General features: G+C 40.5%; 1 protein-coding gene across 4 annotated transcripts in view; it reads right to left on the bottom strand.

Moving 5' to 3' along the window:
• Positions 1-12,444: 12,444 nt before the first annotated feature.
• P2RY8 (P2Y receptor family member 8) overlaps positions 12,445-19,877 on the bottom strand; it is a 34,676-nt gene continuing 27,243 nt past the window's right edge. For all 4 annotated transcript variants that reach the window (XM_039725759.1, XM_039725760.1, XM_039725761.1 and 1 more), the window contains one exon: positions 12,445-16,481. In XM_039725759.1, coding sequence (XP_039581693.1) covers positions 15,340-16,413 — 1,074 coding nt within the window. In that variant the 5' untranslated portion in view covers positions 16,414-16,481 and the 3' untranslated portion in view covers positions 12,445-15,339. The remainder of the gene's footprint in view (positions 16,482-19,877) is intronic.

The following is a 19,877-nucleotide window of genomic DNA, read 5'->3' as shown; positions in this document are numbered from 1 at the left end:
CGGCGGCGGCGGCCTTATGCGGCGGCGGGGCCGCGGGGCGGAGCCGGGCCGAGCCGGGCCGGGCCGGGGAAGCTCGGGGCCGTAGCCCTGACCGCGCGGGGCGGCTGCGTGTCGGGAAAGCGGCTCGGTGGCTGCCCTGTCGTGAGGGAAGGGTTGTAGCTGCGCATCAGCTGACGGCAGCCTTGAAACACAGAATCGGTCGGATTGGAAAGGACCTCGGAGACCGAGTCCAACTTATGACTGAACATCACCATGGCACTGGTCCAGCTTTTCCTTAAATACCTAAGGATAGTGACTCCACCTCCTCCTTGGGCATTCCATTGCAATATCCCATCACCCCACCTCTGAAGAGATTCTTCCCTCTGTCCAACCTAAACCTTCCCTGGCACAGCTTGAGCCTGTTTCCTCTTGTGCTGTTGCTGGTTGCCTGGGAGAAGAGGCTGATCCTCCTCACCTGGCTACAGATCTTCAGGTGGTTGTAGAGAGTGATGAAGTTCCCCCTGAGCCTCCTTTTTTCCTAGGCTTAACAACCCCATTTCCCTCAGTCTCTCCTCACAGGACTGGTGCTCCAGACCCTTCCCCAGCTCCATTGCCCTATCTGGATGCACTCCATCACCTCTGTGTCCTTCCTGAATAGAAGGGCACAGAACTGGACACAGTACTTGAGAGGTGGCCTCACCAGTGCTGAGTACAGGACACACATGATGGTTAGCATCTCATCCCTTCTGCTCCCCTAATGCTTGCATGAAGTGTTTGGAACAAAGATGTTATCACTTTTTCTTAGCTCAGAAAGAACACTAACATAAGAAGGACATAGGGTTGGAGCAAGTCCATAGGAGGCCATGAAGTTGATCAGAGTGGGAGCACCTCTGCTATGAAGAGGGCTGGGAAAGCTGGGGCTGTTCTGCCTGGAGAAGATTTCATGGAGACCCCATAACAACCTTTTAGCACCTGAAGGGTGAAAACAGGGAAGTCAGAGAGCAACTTTTCATGAGGGCATGGAGTGATAGGATGGAACATAATGGGTACAAACTGAAAGAGGAAAATTTTGGTTAGGCATTCAGAATAATCTTTGAGATCCCTTCCAGCCTGTACCATTCTATGATGCTGTGACTCTGTTTTCATCATCAGCTATTGCATTTTCGTCAAACTTTAAATATCCCCTATTTGGCCTTTTAAGTGAAAAAGTAGAAAAAGTAGTAGAAAAAGAACATAAAAACTCAGATTACTTTCAAATAGTGTGATGCTGCATGCTTTCTCAGTTGGCTCGGAAGAAAGTGAAATGTATCCTCTAGCATTAAAAATATGTCCAGTCATTAAAACAGCAGTTTGCACAGCATCTTTGGATCTTTTGACATCGGTCTCAGGGACCATGTGTCTCATTGGTGGAGCCAGGCTCTTCATGGTGGTGCCAAGCAACAGACAAGAGGCAATAGGCAGAAGCTGATGCTCAGGAATTTTCACCCAAGTACAGGGAAGAAGTTTAATGTGCGGTTGACCATGCACTGGGACACACTGCCCAGATCGATTGTGGTGTTTCCCACATTGAAGATATTCAAGAACCACCTGCACACATGTGCTCTAGAGTGGCCCTGGAGCAAGGAAAATGGACCAGATGATCCCTTCCAACCTTTCCCATTCTGTGATTCCATGGTTTGTGTTAAGGGTTGCCAAATCTGACAGCCCAGTGGAGGTGAGGCTGCCACAGCCCTATGCCTCAGGTGCAGGGCTGAGAGTGAGTTCCATTGCCAGTAGGCAGGCATGCACATACTGTGTGGCACGTGTGCTTGGAGACATGGAAAACCACCTGGAGCAACACAGACAGGGACACTAAGAACTCACACAGGCACAAACACCACCAGGAATCTCTTTATTCCCCTCTGGCTGATCACGATGAAAAGCTTTTTTGTATGCACACACATTCCCCTACCTACCTATTGTATATGTGGACCCCCCAGTAGAACAACTTGGACAGGGTTCCTGTGGCACCTGGAGGGGCTGGGACAGGGGACTGTGTTGGCCTCGTGGGGCTGCTGGGGCTCCCCTCAAGCTTGGGCCTCCTGCTCCTGTCATGGTGCATGGGGATCAGCCATTTGTCACCATAATCTGACAGGTTGTATATCATCCTAACTACCAGGATTTAAAGTTTGACCTCAAGCTTGGGCCTCCTGCTCCTGTCATGGTGCATGGGGATCAGCCGTTTATCACCATAAATTGACAGGTTGTATATCATCCTCTACCAGGATTTAAGGTTTGAACTTTTTTTTTTTTTTTTTTTTTTTTTTTTTTTTAGTGGAGATGGTGAGATGGTGACTTGAGACCAGAATTGAAAATTTAAAGACATTTTTTTCTCAAGTTATTACAAAATGCAAAGAACCTAGGGAAATTATGCTGAATTGAAAACAGAAATTAAAAACTTAGATTAAGTACAACCGTGAATGTAGACAGCTGTGCTCTGCATATCCATAATACTGAAAATAATTTTGGAATATCTGGAGAGTCAGCGAGGAAGATAGGGCCTGTATGAAAAAGAAATAGTGTATGCTTGTCAAGACAAATTCACTATTCCTTTTTCAGGGCTGTGAAGTGTGACACTGCTCCTTGCAAATGACAGGTGTGAAAGATGGTGCAGAAATGAAAGCCATGGTATCTTTCTTATGATATCAATATAATTTTTGATGGAATAAAAGGACAAGGATATCATCAAGTAACAGAAGCTTATATTTCCTGGCACACACTAGAAAAGAGTTATTCCTCTGGGAAAAAATATTAACGCCCTGAAAGTTTAAAGTAAATGTAAATCCTAATATATGTACATCTTCAATGTGACTGCATTACTAACCAAAGAAAGGGAAATTGCAATTGTATGGCTGTTCCTAGAATCTGGGACATATTTCTTATCTAGTCATCTTTCTATACTATGCCTTGCTTTATGCTGAATATAAGCAAGCATAATAAACTAAAATCAGACACTTCAGAGGACTAAGATGATAATGCAAAGGTTTATATATCAAATCAACAGGCCAAATTTTCTTTTCTTCATTTTATTCAGTCTTCCAATATAGTTTGGCTATCATAGCAACAGAGCAGTGAAGCTGTGACTCCATCCCAATCTGTGTGTATGAATAAAGGAAAGACATGAGATGAATGAAGCTCCTGACAGCTTCTTTTGAGAGAAAGGAACAAAGACAGATCTGTCTCTAGACACCTGTGGAGCCTTTAGAGATGCACCCAACATAACTCCTCTTTCTTAGGTGTGGCATCCCATTAACTGAAGAGTAAAACAAGCCTGATTTGTTTCCCTTAGCTGAATTCTGCTTTGCACAACAGAGGTTTTGAAACTTAAACAAAAAAATGGGAAATATGTGGAATTTCTATATATTTTTCATGAAAGTTACGAAAATGCCCAAAACTAGAGACCACCAAAAGAGTTTTTTACTTGAAAAAAATGAGATGTGGCTCTTGGATTATTATTTTTAAGGAGTGGTAATTACAAAATCTGTTATTCTGTTAAACTGACATGGCAAATGGTGATTTTGTTTATTTAAAAGACAAAACCACAAACCTGCTGAAATACATATTTCCATTTACCACATTTATATGTTATTTCTGCTGGTCCGAATGTCAAGCTAAAAAACCCCGTGAGAAAAGCTAAACCACATCACATGAGCTGCCACGGTGGGGAGAGGTTTGGTGGAGAGCCGTTAGCTGCTCCAGGGCGGCCTCGCAAGCCAGGCACAGCAAGTGTGAGGCTGCAGCGAGCTGACCGAGGGGGAGATCAATGACACCAGCAGTTATCAGAAAAGGTTGTGTCGTGGCTGACTGTGCTAGTCAAAGATTAGCTTGTCCAAGGTTGGTTATGAAACTATTGACTTTTTCAAATATCCAAGGTATTTTGAGCAGGAGCAAAACAGCAGTTAAAGCTCTGAACTGCAGAGACCTCTATATTTTGTTCTGGACTTCTCTGCTTTTCTGTCTATGCATTGACTTGGTGGCCATGACAGTAACACCTTCAGGCATGTAAAGAACACTGTGATCATTAAGTTCTTGTGCCTAATTTTGTGTGTATTGTGATGAGTGTATATATTTCAACCCAGATGTATAATTTGCCTGAGCCACCTGTGCAAGCACAGGATCATCTTGTTTGGGGAACAATGCACTTCCACTGTGAGAAAATTAGTGAACCCTGGGGGCTTAGCTATAAAGTTGTTATAAAAGGAATGAGCATTTCACCTTTCACAGGGCAGCTTGACTTTTCTAGGGTAACTTCATCAACTCAAAGAAGTCACACTTACATTTTTCAAGGAACCTTTTTCTGCCACCAAAATCCTTGCCATAGTATAATGTGTCTGCCTAGCTTGTGAAGTAATTAATACATCTTGTTTTTGCTACTGTAGGGGAAAAGATCTTCAGTTGTTTGCAGATGGATTCTATTGCATCAGCTAATCATCAGTAACTCTGTTTAAAATCATGATTTCATTTAACGTTCCCCGTCCCGTGTTTTATTTTTGTCTTTTTATATACAGTTTGTATTTAGCTAGCAGCCTTCTGAGCAGAGTTACCTGCTTCATACAACACTCCATCTCCTTGATATTTTAAGACTGCTTTATATGTTCAATTAGATCTTTGGTTTATGAAGGGGTATTCTAGATTTTTCCAGACTCAGGGAGTGCTTTTAGAGCAGATGCCCTAGATTTCTTTCTTAGCTTTGTGGTCTCATAGGCTATTTTTAAGAATCCCTATTAATTTGTCAGCTCAGGTACAAATGCTCCTTCCTCCTCTTCTGTTCAGCTTGGAAGGCTTGTTAATATCTCAATGTCTCTAGGTGACCATGTCCCAGAATATCCTTTCTATTTGAAGCAGAGTAGTACTATAATCTTATCGAGACATTTTGTGGAGAGTACAGGAAGTCAGATGAAATAAGATTTAAATACACTGTAGGGTAAAGGCTGTAGGATACATAATGTCCCTGTAAATGTTTTTACACATACTTAATTTGAAGATCTTTGTCTTCACAGCATAGTTATCAAAAGACATCATACCTTGGGAAGAAACTTCACAACTGCTGAGGCAGTGCAGTATAACTAGTACCAGAAGAATACCAGCCCATTTGTCTGCTTCATGTCTATCTCCTGGGACAGGAAAGCAGCTACATCAAACATGTATATAGCAATGCCCAGGGGGAGGACATGGCCATTCACAAAGCAACTTTTAACAATACAGAAATCATTATCCAAGCCCCAAAGAGTCATCCTTGGCCAGCACATTTAAATAGTTTAAAAAGTGTCATTCCAAGAATAATTTAAGATAGAATGTTAGGAATTCAAACTAACTTTGCTTTTGGCCTCTGCCACAAAAAAGATATTGTAAATTGGAGAAGGCTAGAGCCTTGAAAAAATTTCAGTGTGAAGACAACTAAGTCCTAGTAAGAGGAGCACAGAATGACAGATTTTGTGCCTGTGCTGGTCAGGAGGATGAGCTGCCAGGTCCACAGCAGCCACACAAGATAAAAGAAAGAAAACAATGCTTCCTTCCTGCTAGTTTCTACCTGATATCAAATAAGTGCTATATCCTCCTCCAGTATAAAGTGGAGTGCTGCAAGCACATCCCGATTTACATGACATAGAAACAGCATTACAGTTACACACAGTGCCAGTGTTGACTTTCCCAGCTGTTGCCACAGCCAGTGTCTGCTCCTGAGAGCAACTTCTGCTCTGCAGCTTTCTTTCTCCATGCTGTGAGCTTGACGCCAACAAACAGCATCAGAAGGGAAGACTGAGCAGAGTCTAATAACTGTGTAGGCTCTGGGACAGTGCCGGGGTCGGCTGTCACTTGTCTGTGCCCCAACACGGGAAAAGGTGGTTCTGGGCAGGCCGCGCTCTTGAAGAAGGAGTCTGGACTCTTGCTTTTGGTCTTCAGTTGAGTTTATTGTTCCATATCTACAAAGTTTTTCTGTCTGTCCAGCCGAGGTCTGATCAGCAAGACAGCCAAGGGCACTCTCTCCTGCCCACGGGGCGGTTGTCTCTTTTATAGTGAAAACTACGTATAAGATATTTACCTTCAATTTCTAATACTTTTCATCCTTGTTGGCAAGTGTACTTTCACCACGAACCAATCCACAAATGCCAACATCATCCTGAACATGGATGCCAAGGAGAAGAAAGAAGAAGGACAGGGCACGCCCAAATCCCTCCATCTTGGGACTCCTGACCCCCATGTACAAAATTTCAAACCTCCCTGTACAAGGTTCAAAACCCCCCCGTACAGTGCTCCAAAATTTTTTCCTTCACCCTGTGATTCCTACTACTATGCTACTTAAACTTTTGTGGCCCGTAATTCTTTATATAAGGTTGGCAATTTGCTCTATGAATTAAGGTCGAATTTCCAGGTGTCTTTGGCTTCCTGCCAGGGTCTCCGAGCCCCTGCCAGGGCTTTGAGACATCCAGGGCATCCAGAGAGATGCTCTGGGTTCCGACAGGACAGGAGGATAAGTGTTTGCTGACAACATCCCTAGATATCTCTGTGTGTGTTTGACAGGCAATGGATTGTATTGAAGCCACGAGCCTCTCTTGAAGTCATATGTATGGTTTTTGCTGCACATGCAGGTTCACCTCTAATCTCAGCATTTCCCCAATCTCACTTCAATTAGCACTTCTACACAAAAAGAAGCGGTGTATCAGACTATAAAAAAACACTGGTTCTGTGTTATTTAAGTTTGAAAAATACATTAAAAAGTACATAAAATATTTTGGGGGAATGTGCATATACATAATATATATATTGTATATGCAGCATGCACGTTATCTATGTGTGTGTGTGCTTATTAAAAAAATATATGTACACAAATGTGATGTAAGATAAAAATATATAGTTGCCTAAGACTGGAAAATAAGTCTTCTGTCTTTTTCTGCAGTTTAATGATAGCTGCAAAAACAATGGCATGAAATTAGGGAAACTTAAAACAAGGTAGAGAAGAGAATATTAATAGGCTCACTGTAATCCCAGCTTTTCCAGAAAATAACTTCCGAGGCTCCGAGGTCAAGAGCATCTTGGAGTTTTATATTTATTATCTGAATCTCCACCGGAGGGCAGTGCGTCCCGTCTTTTCCCTACGTATTTGATCAGGAGCCCTAACTTTCAAGTATCTCTAAAACGCTGTAACTTCTAAGAACTAAAGACCACACACCCCAAACGCTCATATTCCTAGTTTTAATTTTAAGGATTACATAACAGAACAGCTTCAGGCCACTCCATCGGGTCCTGTCACTGGTGACCACAGAGAAGAGGTCAGTGCCTGCCCCCCTCTTGACGTAGAGAGGAAGGTGAGAGGACCTCTGAACTGCCCTGAGGTCTCCCCTTAGCATCCTCTTCTCCAGGCTGAGGAATGGATGCACATGTGTGTATGCAGATGTGTACCTTTAGGGACAGGCAGAGCTGATGTGAATGGCAATATGTCTAGCAATATCTTTAAAGAGAGACATTGAGATTAGAGGGATAAAGAGACACCATAAGCTAAGTGCCCAGACATGATTGCTACAGATCTTAAGGCTCCTTCAGCAAATTTTCATGTTTGTAAGAACAGGAATAATTCTACCCTATGAAACAAATACCTGTATTGAATACGGAAATAAACACTGTCAGACTTCTGTCCTCTATCATCTCAATTTTATCAGATGAATCAAGTGAAGAAAAACTAAAGGTTGTATTTTAACTTATTTTTGTACTTGTTTAGGGGTTTAAAAAAGCTCAAATATATGGACACTTTATGTGAAAGTGTACAGAGAAATTTGCATTTCTCATCTAAATGGGGTGGGATCCCAATGTGTTCTGCATATACTATGGAATGCAAGATGAAATAGGGAAAGGAAAAAATAGCAGCATGTTGACAATAAAAAGGAACTGGGGAAACCAAGTCAGAGGTGTTGTGGTGCTGAAACTTTTTGAGGGAGAAAAAGCCATTGCATTTCATAGATAGTTTCTAATTGAGAAGGTGGATAGATTCTTTTTAGAGGTGAATGATGGGAAGAGACTTTAGTTTATACATTAACTTATATATTTTCCTTTATTTTCTGAAGCCGTGTGAGTTTGGGGAGATAAGAAAGACCTACAACCTATTGGAGTGTTTTCTGGGATCTTTGGGAATATTATTGTAATGTGCTGTTACAAGCGTGAAGATGTCAAAATTCAAAAACAGCTGTCAAGAAGAAGATGGGATACCAATATTTCTTTTGCAGTGTTTGTCTACAAAGAGCTCTACTGACATCTGGATGTCTGAATGCAATCAAAAACCAAAGCAGGTGTTGTTTAGGAAATGAAGGAAACAGTTACCAGTCATCATGAGTGCTGCCAAGCAGTAAGATGCTTAGGGCAACACTTGATCAGGTAAGTTACACCTTTTGTGCATGGCAAGCCCACATTTCTAGAAGTTTGAGTCACTCTGTGAGTTGTTCTGTATCTTGATAGTGTTTATTTGTCTGTTAATCACATACCTTTCCTTACAGCAGAGATCTGGAGATTTACTGCTGCTCCCAGCTTTTATGCTGAAAAGGTGCCATGTTTCTAAAATGAAAGTGGCTCTTTATCAAAAAAACTATTTACAGACATTCTCTAACTGCAGATAGCCTACTGCAGAAACTAACTTCCTGTGTCTCTCTGCAGACACTTAAAATATTTGCCCAGCTGCCACAGAAGTTACTTCTTTAATCCTTCTTCCATCTCTAGCTTGAATCTGTTTATACTTCATATAAGTCTGTTGTCCTTTCTCCTTTGATAAAGCTGCTCAGGTACACAGCAGAGGAGAAAAACCTTTTGATTTCCTCAGATTTAAGCCACTCAACAAAACACTTCTCCATTTTCCTTGTACTTCACCATACCCAACAACAGCAGTTAAAATTGTGGACATACTAGGAAAAGCTCCAAAGGACAATTAGCCTGGGAAGCTCTCAGTAGGACAATGGCACTTTTCTTTCTGCAAACTGGTGCATGCCAGAGCCAGGCCATGTGGGCAGTGGTGCAGAAACTGGGGAAAGAGAACCATCAGTGTCCCTGTGCTGAAAATTTCTGCAGAAGAAAAAGTCTGATGGCAAGACATCTTCCTGAGATAACATAGTCAAGAAGGGAGTTGAGGTATTTATTTATGCTAAAAGCTAGAAAGATAACCTGTCTGGCAGCTGTGAACTTTATGTTTTATAAGTAAAGATGCTTGAGAGTCTCCTCATTTGATAACATATTCTAGCTGTTTAGACTTCAGGGAAAAATACTAGAAGACTTGCAACTAAGTCATGAAAACCAGGAGTTCACTGGCTGTCCAGACTTCAGTTATGCAGGGTTGTGGTTTTTTTGTCAAATAAAAAAGAAAGCTTTAAAAAAGATATTTCAAATAAGCACTATGTACTCTATTATACACTACATGATCACACTTTATATTTTCAAGAAGAAAACAATTACTTGCACAAACCGAATCCAGAATGAAAGTAATCTAAATATATAAAAATTAATAGTATGACTGAAATTTTGCTCTCAGTTACTCTTTTTGAGGCTATGAACTGTGGCATAAATGAGGAAATACATTTATTCCTATAAAAGATTCCAGGTTGTTTTTATTTTTTTCCAGGATGGATTTAATTACTAAGAACAATAACCAAGTCTTATATCCTAATCATTCTTGTAAGAGTTATTTTATATTAGAATTTTCATTTGGGGCACTTAAAAGAACTGTGACTTTAGATACATCTAAAAATTTTACCAATAAAACTGGTTATTTTCATGGACTTTGCTGGTCATAGCATCTTAAATTAGCTTTTTCAATGACTTGTCAGGTCATTGAAAAATATTTTGTTCCCTTTTTTTTTTTTCTTTTTGCAGAAAAGGTACACTAGAGTGTATTTGTCAATGTATTTGTGACAATTCATGCCAGAGAATTGTACTCTTCCCTAACACAGCTGTGAGTTTAAAAGAGTAGACTAGGCTGTTGCCTGAGAAGTCAAAAAAACCCACCAGCAACAGTGAATTGCCCTGCCCCAAATACACAAGCTGGTGTGCTGCTAGTCGGCTCCAACAGCAGCAGCCTTTGAGAGAGATAGGTGATGGAAAAAATGAGACTGGAGGTGAGACAATATGTCAGAAATGGAATTAATAATGATGTATTTTGAAGCAAAATTGATGAACTGTTACAAGCATCTGGAGAGATTTGTTGAAGGGCAAGACACAAGTTCATCTTGACCTGATCATGAGGGATTGCTTGGTTAGGGGGATTGGACATGGTGACCTCCAGAGGTCTCTTCCAGCCTCAGTCATCCTGTGACTCTGTGACCTGTCAAAAGGGGCTAAATGACAGATGATCAAGCTTGTGCTCCAGGCTCCCCTGTCTATGGAATAGGCTCTTCCAAGATGGTAGCAGGCTGAATTTCCTGCTGAATCCCCCTGGCAGTGCCCCAGCAGGCAGGGTAGAAAAGGCCAGGCTCCAAGGTGGTTCTGGCAGGACTTAACTGGGAGTGTGAGATGGACCAGAGGGGAGCCAAGGGGCTGTCTTGTTTATGGTGTCCTGCCTCAAACACTGGTATTTCAAGATAAGGGAGAACAGGGCAATCATATACTATGACTTTCTCTTAGTACTCCTCCAGCCTTTAATCCTTGAGGTCTTCCTGGGCCTGTGGTGGTTTGCCTAATAATCTACAATGGACTTCTTTGCCCTGTTCTTTTGCAGTTTCTCTGAACCAATGTACTAAGTGCATCCACAAGATTCTTGCCAAAGTGTTTTCAAATTATATTACACATTGTAAAAAGAGATATAAACTTGATCTGGTTTTAAGCCTAGATCTCATTAGCTTAATATGTTCACCAATTATTAGGCAAAGGCAGCGTAAGTCATCCAAATCAGCTGCAACTTCATTGAGGATTTTGGAGGCCTTTTTCCTACCTATCTTATATTGTCTCTTTTCTGACATGAGCAATCAAACTATTTAACTTCTAAGATTTTAAATTAATATCTTAGAGCATACCATATGATCTTTCTTATCTTGGCCTTTTCTAGTCCTTATTAATCCTCTCTGTGCCAGAGGCCAGAAGTTCAGAGAGTAAACTAGAAATGGGTGAACCCTGGATTTCTATGATGCTGAGCTGATGAATGGACTTATGGATTATGATTCTGTAGTCAATGACAAGCAACATCGTTTTATACACAAAGATGTTACTGGGTTTCCCTGTGTGCATAACTTCACACTTACCAACACTGAATTTCACACACAAACATTTATGCTATCCCTCCTGTCTTTTGGGAAGCACATACCCTATCACCTTAGAGAAATAACACCCTGGTGGGTATCAGTGTAGACCTCATGTTATTTATGTTATTTTAAACAATTTGAACTGGAAAAAATTACAAAGAGTGATGAGTTTACTTCAGGATAATCTCTGGCCCTCTCATGTATCAGCTTATATGTAGCCAAACAGACAATGAACCCAAAATGTAACATAGTCAGTCTAGGGAACATTTATGAAAGCACAGCATCACAACCTGGTTGAGCAAGGTGATTGCTCTGCTTTTCTCTGTGCTGGTGTGGCCTTACCTTGCATCCTGGGTGCCACAATATAAGAAAGACATGAAGTTCTTAGAGAACACCTAAAGGAGCACTACAAAGATAGTAAACTGTGTAGAGGGGAAGCTTTATGAGGAGCAGCCAAGGGCGCTTGGTCTGTTCAGCCTGGAGGACTGGGAGGAGACCTCACTGCAGTTAGAACTTCCTTGTGAAGGGAAGCAGAGGGGCAGGCACTGACCTCTTCTCTCTGATGACCAAGAATAGGACCCAAGGGATTGGCCTGAAGTTGTGTCAGGTTTAGGCTGGATATCAGGAAAATATTCTTTACCCTGAGGGTGTTTGAGCCCTGGAACAGGCTCCCCAGGAATATGGTCACAGCACAAGCCTGACAGAGTTCAAGAAGTGTTTGGACAATACTCCTGGGCACATGGTGTGATTCTTGGGGATGGTCCTGTGCAGGGCCATGAGCTTGACTTGATCCTTGTGGGTCCTTTCCAAGTTGATATATTCTATAATTCTATGATTCCATGTCTACTGATCCTGACTGTCCGTTCCCAGTTTCTTCCAATGCACTGCTCCAGGCTGGGGATAGGACAGGCTCTGACTGCTAGGCTCCTTCAGAAATGCATAGAAATTAAAAAATATATGTGTATCAGTGCATCTATTGCATAAGGAGAAGGATTCAAGTTAGCCAACATCTCATCAAAGCATTGATACATTTAAAACTTGTGTGAAGGGTCTATGACAATGCCAACTTCTAATATATATATATCCATCCTGTAAAAAAATGTGAAAAAACCTGAAAAAAATCCACAATAACAAAGAGAAATACATTAATTTTATTTCATAACTTGGTTCCCTGCCCTCTTCTATGCTTGGACGTTTTTCACACATAGCAGGTAAAAACACAGGAATGAACCTTAAATCATGTACTTTTATTTTTTTTTAATTATTACATTATATTATAAAAAAGTTCAAGCACATTCATACGTTAAATTTCCATACAGTAATTAAAAAACAAGACCAAACACAAACACCCCTCCCAACCCTGAAAACAAACAGAAGCCTTTACATTCTTTTCAGTAAATTACATTAATACAAGTAAGCAAGTTGCCCAGGGCCCATATTCCCCAAACTGAAAGTAATATGGACATGAACTTCTCAGTAACTTTCACAAATTGCAATGTATATTTATATGTCTATATTTATATGTATATATGTATATGGATGTCAATTTACAATCACGCATCAAGGAGGGTAGAAGCCATTATTCTTATGGTGCTCCAGAAGGATGTATTTCCAAGATCAAAGAACAGTACGATGGGCCTCTTTTAATAATAATTTATTCTCTTCCTTTCTAATAAAGACTCTCCAAGACTTCACAGTATATGCCATCGGACTTGAAGGGTTGCTGTTAATGGGTTCATTTCTATATTCCTTTCTCAAGGAACAATCCCACTGACCCAAACAGGAGTTAACTAGAAGCTAGTCAGTAAAATGCCATGATGTGTACTCAAATGAGGCATCCTTCCTGTTCCTTTTTAAACATTTTCAAAAGAGAGATGAAGGGTTATGAAGAGCTGCATGAGTTTGGAGAGAACATTTTCAGTCTGTTGTAAGCATCTTTTCCTCACTTGAAAAAGAAACAATTCACTATTTTTCAAAATATAGCAGTTGATGTCCAAAGTACAAGGTTTCTGCCCTTAGGCTGTATTTTGTGTCAGTTATAGTTCAGGCACTTTGCAGCATATTTTAGGAGAGACTATGCACTTGAGGACCATGTTCAAGATAAAACAGAGTCAAATTCTGCATTAGATGTAGGAGAAGTAAAGCTTTCAATGTAAAAATATTTCCGTGTTAAAAAAAAGGAAAAGAAAAAGGAGAGATATTTTCAGTGTAAATGTAAAAAAAAATTCTGCCACAACAAAATGCAGAAAACAATTAAACAATTGTGATAGTGAGAAAGCTGGAAACATATGAAAGTGAATAGTGAAGGGTAAATTGGTGGAAGGTTTAGGTGAGTTACATATCACTAAGATTGGTCTTGTACACAGAAAATATATAGATCAGTTGAAACTAACACTGTGAAATGCCACAAAGCATTGAATGTTCATATTGGCTTGTAAACAGTAGTGCTAGGTTCACTCACATTTATTCTGCTCCAAAAACTGAAGAACATTCAAATATCTCACTATGCATGTTGTGGTTTTCCACCCTCCACTGGGGAGAAATTCATGGTAATTAGTGGTGGAAAATTGGTTTTTAACCATGAGACACCCAAATGAAAAATGGGTTTTGCCTATTACTTAGGCACAGGAGCTCAGGGATCAGTGCAGCATAAGACGTCTCAACCAACTATCTACAACACTGCAGACAGCTTTCTCCTCAGTGCTGGATGGAGATGAAGCACAGAAAAAGGATATGGTGTATTTTTGTCTTGCTTTTGAGGGGGTCTTGTCTGGTCTTCTCAGGTGGTTTGTGTCTCTCCTCTGTCAGTGAGGGTCAAATGTAGGTAAAAAGCTGTAAATACCACAGGAAAAACTTATCTTTTTTCTGTCCCCAGTGCATGTTCTGTAGCAGTTGTCTTTCCAGGCAGGCAGGCAGTTGTTGAGATGTGAGAAGGATTAAACATGGCACAGAATATGCAACAAGAAAGATATTTGAGAGGAGGGCTCCAAACACAGGACTGCTCAACCCACCTGCCATAACTTATTTTCCGGATGTTTTGTACAGCTCCATTCTGAAGCCTTCTTTTCCTCTTTCTTTTCTTCTTTCTTGCCTGCCTGAAAAAAGTCTGTTTCTGACATCTGTCCATCAGGAAAAGTTTTCATCTAGTTTCTGCTGGCACAGAATAACTCTCCAGTCTGTGGTTGAATTTTCATTTATCCATCTGAAAATTCTGGTTTATAATCTACATATCTCTGTAAGGAAGAAAAAGTCACCTCCCAGGCACCATGTAAAGCTAAATTCTGCTGAGGGGGATGGTTCTTCTATGTGTAGCCTACACATTGGTGAAAATGACCAGTTGATACTAACCACATACAAGCAGCATTGGTACTGTAATAGGTTAATGCGGCAAAGTCTGTTTCCTTAAATAAACTGCTCCCCGTAGTCCTGAGAAATGAATAACTTCAAGAAATGCAGCTGTATTTGCAAACGTTGTTAGCTTTCCTTTCATTGTATGAGATGTTTTGCTGTATAAGATTGAAATAAATAATATGAGTCAACCTAACCTTTTCAAGTGTCAGTGTGGTTTGACTCTGAATAGCAGGTTGGTGAGTGTTGTGATTTCACAGTGGCTGTGCATTATGTGTTAATGGTAAAATACCATGCTACTTTTATTCTTTTATAAAAATATAACAACAGAGAAGGAAATATAATTAAAAAAAATAACAAAACAAAAGAAAGCTTAGCACATTCTTTAGAAAAACAACTCCTCTACTCCCAATCCAGCTTTGTTGTATGCTCTAATCCATGTACAGTAATATTTCACATTCACTGAGAATTGCAAGTCTTTGATTAACTATAGTAGAACCTGAGAGTAATTGTTCTAAACATATCCCTTGGTCTTACGCAGCAAGGCTATTTCCAGACTAACCCTGTTTGATTTGCTTCAGTGCGTTCTTGAATAAATTCAGTTCCTTTAGCACTTCCATGACCAGAAAATCCTGAAATGCAATTTAATTACAGCTTGAGTGCTGTCCCCGGAGCAAGGTATCTTGAGCATGGTCTTTCAAAAGGAAATGTTTTCTGTGTCTACTCAGGAGTTTCACAGATGTCTTTCTTCTGGGCATACCTAAAGCTAAAAAACACTTTCCTGCCTTTGCAAATTGACTCTAACTCCCTCTAACCCATCCATAGGTCCGCTTGACATCGATCTGGCTGACATGGTCCTGCCAGAGAATAAACTTTCCCTTCTGTTTTCCAAGCTGTCGCTGACCACTACATTATGGCGAAGCAATTGCATGAATTTCTGGTAAAATTCTTTTGATGCAAAATAATAAATGAAGGGATCTATGCAGTTGTTGAAGCAACTGAGGCACAAGGTGAGCTTATAGGCAGGGTACAAACTGCTGCTGTAAAATAGGCGGCTGATCATATGCGCAAGTAGGATAAAGTTATTGGGAGCAAAGCAAGTGATGAAGGACAGAAGGACAATTGTTGCCAGGTATATGGATCTAGTCTTTTGCTTATTACCATATCTATTTGATGTTTGAATTAGCTTCCTAATGATACCAATGTAGCATCCAACTGTTACAACAAAAGGGATCAGGAATAGCACAACAAATAAAGTGAGGAGAAAGGCTACCCAAGCTGCAAAGGTGGGCAGCATATCCCATTTTAGTACATCAAAACAGGTTATAATCCCTAATTCTTTCACTTCATAGGTGAGGTCTGTAGTTTCTAGTGGGTAGAAGGCTAGTAGCAAGGCAAACCACATAGCTATGCAGGCAGCCAAGGCATATCTTTTTCTTCTCCACTTGATCAACTTCAAGGGGTGTACCACACCCATGTACCGCTCCATGCTGATAAAGGTCATGGTCAGTATGGAAGAATACATGTTGGAATAGAACATCACTGTCACAAGGCTGCAAAGAGTCTTGCCAAATCTCCAGTGATTGCTTTGGAGGTGATAAGAAATCTGGAAGGGGAAGCAGCTGGCCAGCATAAGGTCTGTGATGCTTAAGTTGATCATGAAGATAACAGAAGGTGTTTTGGGTTTGATGTGCCAAAAGAGCACCCAAAGGGAGAACAAGTTGCCAGGGATGCTGACCAGAGCCACCAGTGTATACACAATTGGGAGGGTGATGGAGACTGTTTTATTCTGGAGCATTGCCAGTGTCAAAGCATCCAGGTGGGATTCGTTTTTAACCATTTTTCACAAGTGGGTTGTTGATCCTTGTAAGCCAGATGGATCATATCATGAACATTTGGCTTGAAAACCTAGAGGAGAAATGACAAGTGAGGAAAACAATACATCAAAGTAGAAATTTAGGACATGAATCATATATTAATCAGCTAAAAAAATTCTTTAGCTTGATGGATTTTCCTTGAGTGCACTCAATGCATTAAAATTACTTTCTGAAAAGTCTTGCCTCCCTCCAAATTGTCATAATGTTTTACCAGTCTGACTTCTTCCTATCTTGGAACAGCTACCTTTTCCCTGGTGAATGGTTTTCTGATACTTAGAATCATAGAATCATTAACCTTGAAAAAGACATCCAAGATCATAGCACCTTTGAGCAAACACCACCGTGTCAATTAAATCATAGCACTGATTGTTGTTAGCCAGCACCCCTGGGTTCTTTTCCACTGGGCAGCTTCCCAGCCACTCTTGCCCCAAGCCTGTAGTGCTGCATGGGGTTCTTGTGGCACAAGTGGAGGACTTGGCATTTTGCCTTATTGAACCTCACACCATTGACCTTGGCCCATCAATCCCTCCTGTCTGGATTGCTCTGTAGACTATTCATTATCACACCTCCTGTGTTACTGGAACATAAAGAAAATCACATAATCACAAGTTGAAATTCAATTGATGTCTGTGTGAGAATGCTAGTCCATACATTGTCCATGAGCTAAATCCATTGTATCTACTCTAGATGTCATTACCTTGATTTCTGTAGTGCACAGTATCTTCTGACATATTTTCCCCCCAACTAAACTGTGATCCATTTCAAATAAGGGCTGGATTTAATTTTTTTTTTTCTTTTTTTTTTCAACTTAGGGAAAGGAGAACATGCATTCAATGACCCTTGCTGTGTTTATAATATAAACAGAATATAAGGAAAGAAACATGAGAACCAGGGACAGATTGCAATTGCTTGGACTGGTTTACAGGCTGGAGAAACCCTCTTCTACCAAGAAAAAAACAACTATTGAGCTTCAGTATCTGCAAAATGTAAGTTAGTTAAAAATGTTCTGTTTGCAGCTGTCTTATTTGCATGATCTGTAATTCTGCAAAATTACTTTCAGTTTTGCAGTCTGCAAAGCAGACCCGTGCTTTCACTGGCTGCTTTTCATAGATCTTTCTTGGCAGATGCAATAGCTCATGTTTTAGTGTATTTATTTTAAGCAGCATGGTAGCATTCAGCAGCTGCAGGAAAGAACCCACACCTCAATTTGTGTGCTTGGTTTCATTAAACAGCAAGTACGGTGAGGCAATTTCACAAAACTACAACATTGAAAAAGTAAAGAAATGGCAACATATGCCCAGAAAGGCAGAGGATAGATCTACAGTAGGTTTTGCAAAGAGTTACAATAAGGGTTGAAGAGGAGCCAGGCCAAATCAGCTGGTAACTGTGGGTCCATTTCTACTGTTTAAATACAGAGAGAGTGGGTTCAGGCACACTCCTGCTTGTGGACTCTCATCACCTGCATGGTTTATTCCAAGCATATTGTTGCAAGACAGTTCCGCTGTAGGAGGTTAGATTAAAAAACATAGGTGCCAGTTCGTGTCACTTAACCTAAAATCTTGTTTAAAAAGAGCTGTAGTTTGTGTGGTCATAGGCCATGAGCAGTGAAACTGGTCAGTTCCTCAAACTCCATAGCTGGAAATAACCATTCTGACAAAAAACTGTGCTTTCTGATAGAGGCTTTTACTGAAAAAACTTGTTTTCTGAACCATTGATGATTCCTGAGACCTGGCAAATGTGAAGTTTCTACTGGAGGCTAGTGCAGTAAAGAGATAATCAACTGAGAAAAACCTGAGTACAGATCCAGAAAAAGGTACAGCTAAGCAGTAAGCAGCTCAGTGGGGGCTTATTGAGGTTCTTTCTTTCTGATATATTTGACATAGTGCTTCAAATGTCACCAAAAATATTCGGAAGTGGTGAGAGTCAGTATCAAGAAAGTTGTATTGATTAATGTTGCTTCCAGCTAGGTTGTTGGAATCCTAGATAAAGGAATAAGAAAATAGGAATTGCAAAGAAATCAGAGATGTATGTATATCATGCACATAACACAGAGCAAGCATGTTTCAGGTAGTGAAATGATCATTAGATGGGCACAATTGCAAAAAGTCCTTTGAGTCAAATCTGTTGCAATCAGTTCTTGTCAGGGGAGTTCTAGCAAGAATGAAACTTATTCTTGAATTTCAGGCTAACTTGAAAAAGCACTCACTGTCACATAACTCTTGGAAAAAAAAGCCTTGATGCTCTCTATTTTAACTCCTCTGTCTGTGACTTAGCATAGCAAATGTTTATTCATGAAGTCTGTTGCCTCAAAAATCCTGCTCAAGTAGCATCCCTTTTTGCCCAACAACTCTATACTTCTCAAAACAAACAGAAAATTGTTGTCTATATCAGAGTTACCACAGTACTCTAATAATATAGAGCAAATGAAAGACATTTGCTGTCACAGGCCCCTAGGTGCTATTCCTATAGAAATTACAGGTGCTTGGGAAGGTAGGAATATAGGTGAAAATTTCCATTAAATCTATCACACTGGTCATAAAGCTATCTAATATGTCTCACATTTTGGTTTGTGTTAATCTCAAACTATTTTCTTCTGTACTTGTTTTTTCTGAGGGAACATCTTGATAAGAAGGAGATAAAAAATGCATGCCTAGATGCTGCCAAATGTAAAACAGCATCAGCCTTCACAGCCTGACTAAAGGCGAATTTTATGCATTCGTGGAACGCTACTGTCAGTAAAACATAAGTGCCTCCAAATGCAGACACCTCTTGAATTGGAATTGAAAGACACCAGACTTACTGATTATGTACCTACAAGAGCTTTCCAAAAAGGGTAGGTCTCCTTGACATTGTTTTCAGTAATGAAGATGTCCATCACAATGAGAAGAATGATGGGTGGTTCCTTTAGAGTCTTCTGCAGGGGAGAAGGGGGCATGCAAAGCACACAAGACTGATGTTGCATGTCATTTGTGAGGGCAAATAGCCTCTTGATGAAATGTGGAGTACAGAAAATCCTCCTTCCAATTTCATCTTTCCTTTTGGCAGATTCTCTGACACTAATCCTGAATTCCTTGTGAGGAAAGCCTGGATGAGAAGAAATTCCTGCTTCAATTCACCCTTACTTGTAATGATTTGCTTTTTAAATGCCCAAGTGTGTGGGGTTTGGCTTGAATAGAGCCAATTTTCTTCACAGTGGCTGGTATGAGACTATTTTTTGGATTTGTGCTGAACACAGAGTTGACAATAGAGAGATATTTTTGTTATTGCTGTGCAGGGCTTACACAGAGCTACCACCCGGCTTTTTGTAGTGCCATGCTGGCAAGGAGGTTGGGGGTACATGAGAGGCTGGGAGGAGACACATACAGACAGGTAGCCCAAACTGATCAAAGGGATATTCCATGCCTGTAACATCATTACCTTTGTATAA

Source organism: Passer montanus, unplaced genomic scaffold, assembly GCF_014805655.1.
Source record: "Passer montanus isolate IOZ18808 unplaced genomic scaffold, ASM1480565v1 scaffold56, whole genome shotgun sequence".
Taxonomy (NCBI): domain Eukaryota; kingdom Metazoa; phylum Chordata; class Aves; order Passeriformes; family Passeridae; genus Passer; species Passer montanus.
The sequence above is the reverse complement of the archived record's forward strand: the minus strand, read 5'-3'. Positions and strand labels throughout refer to the sequence as shown.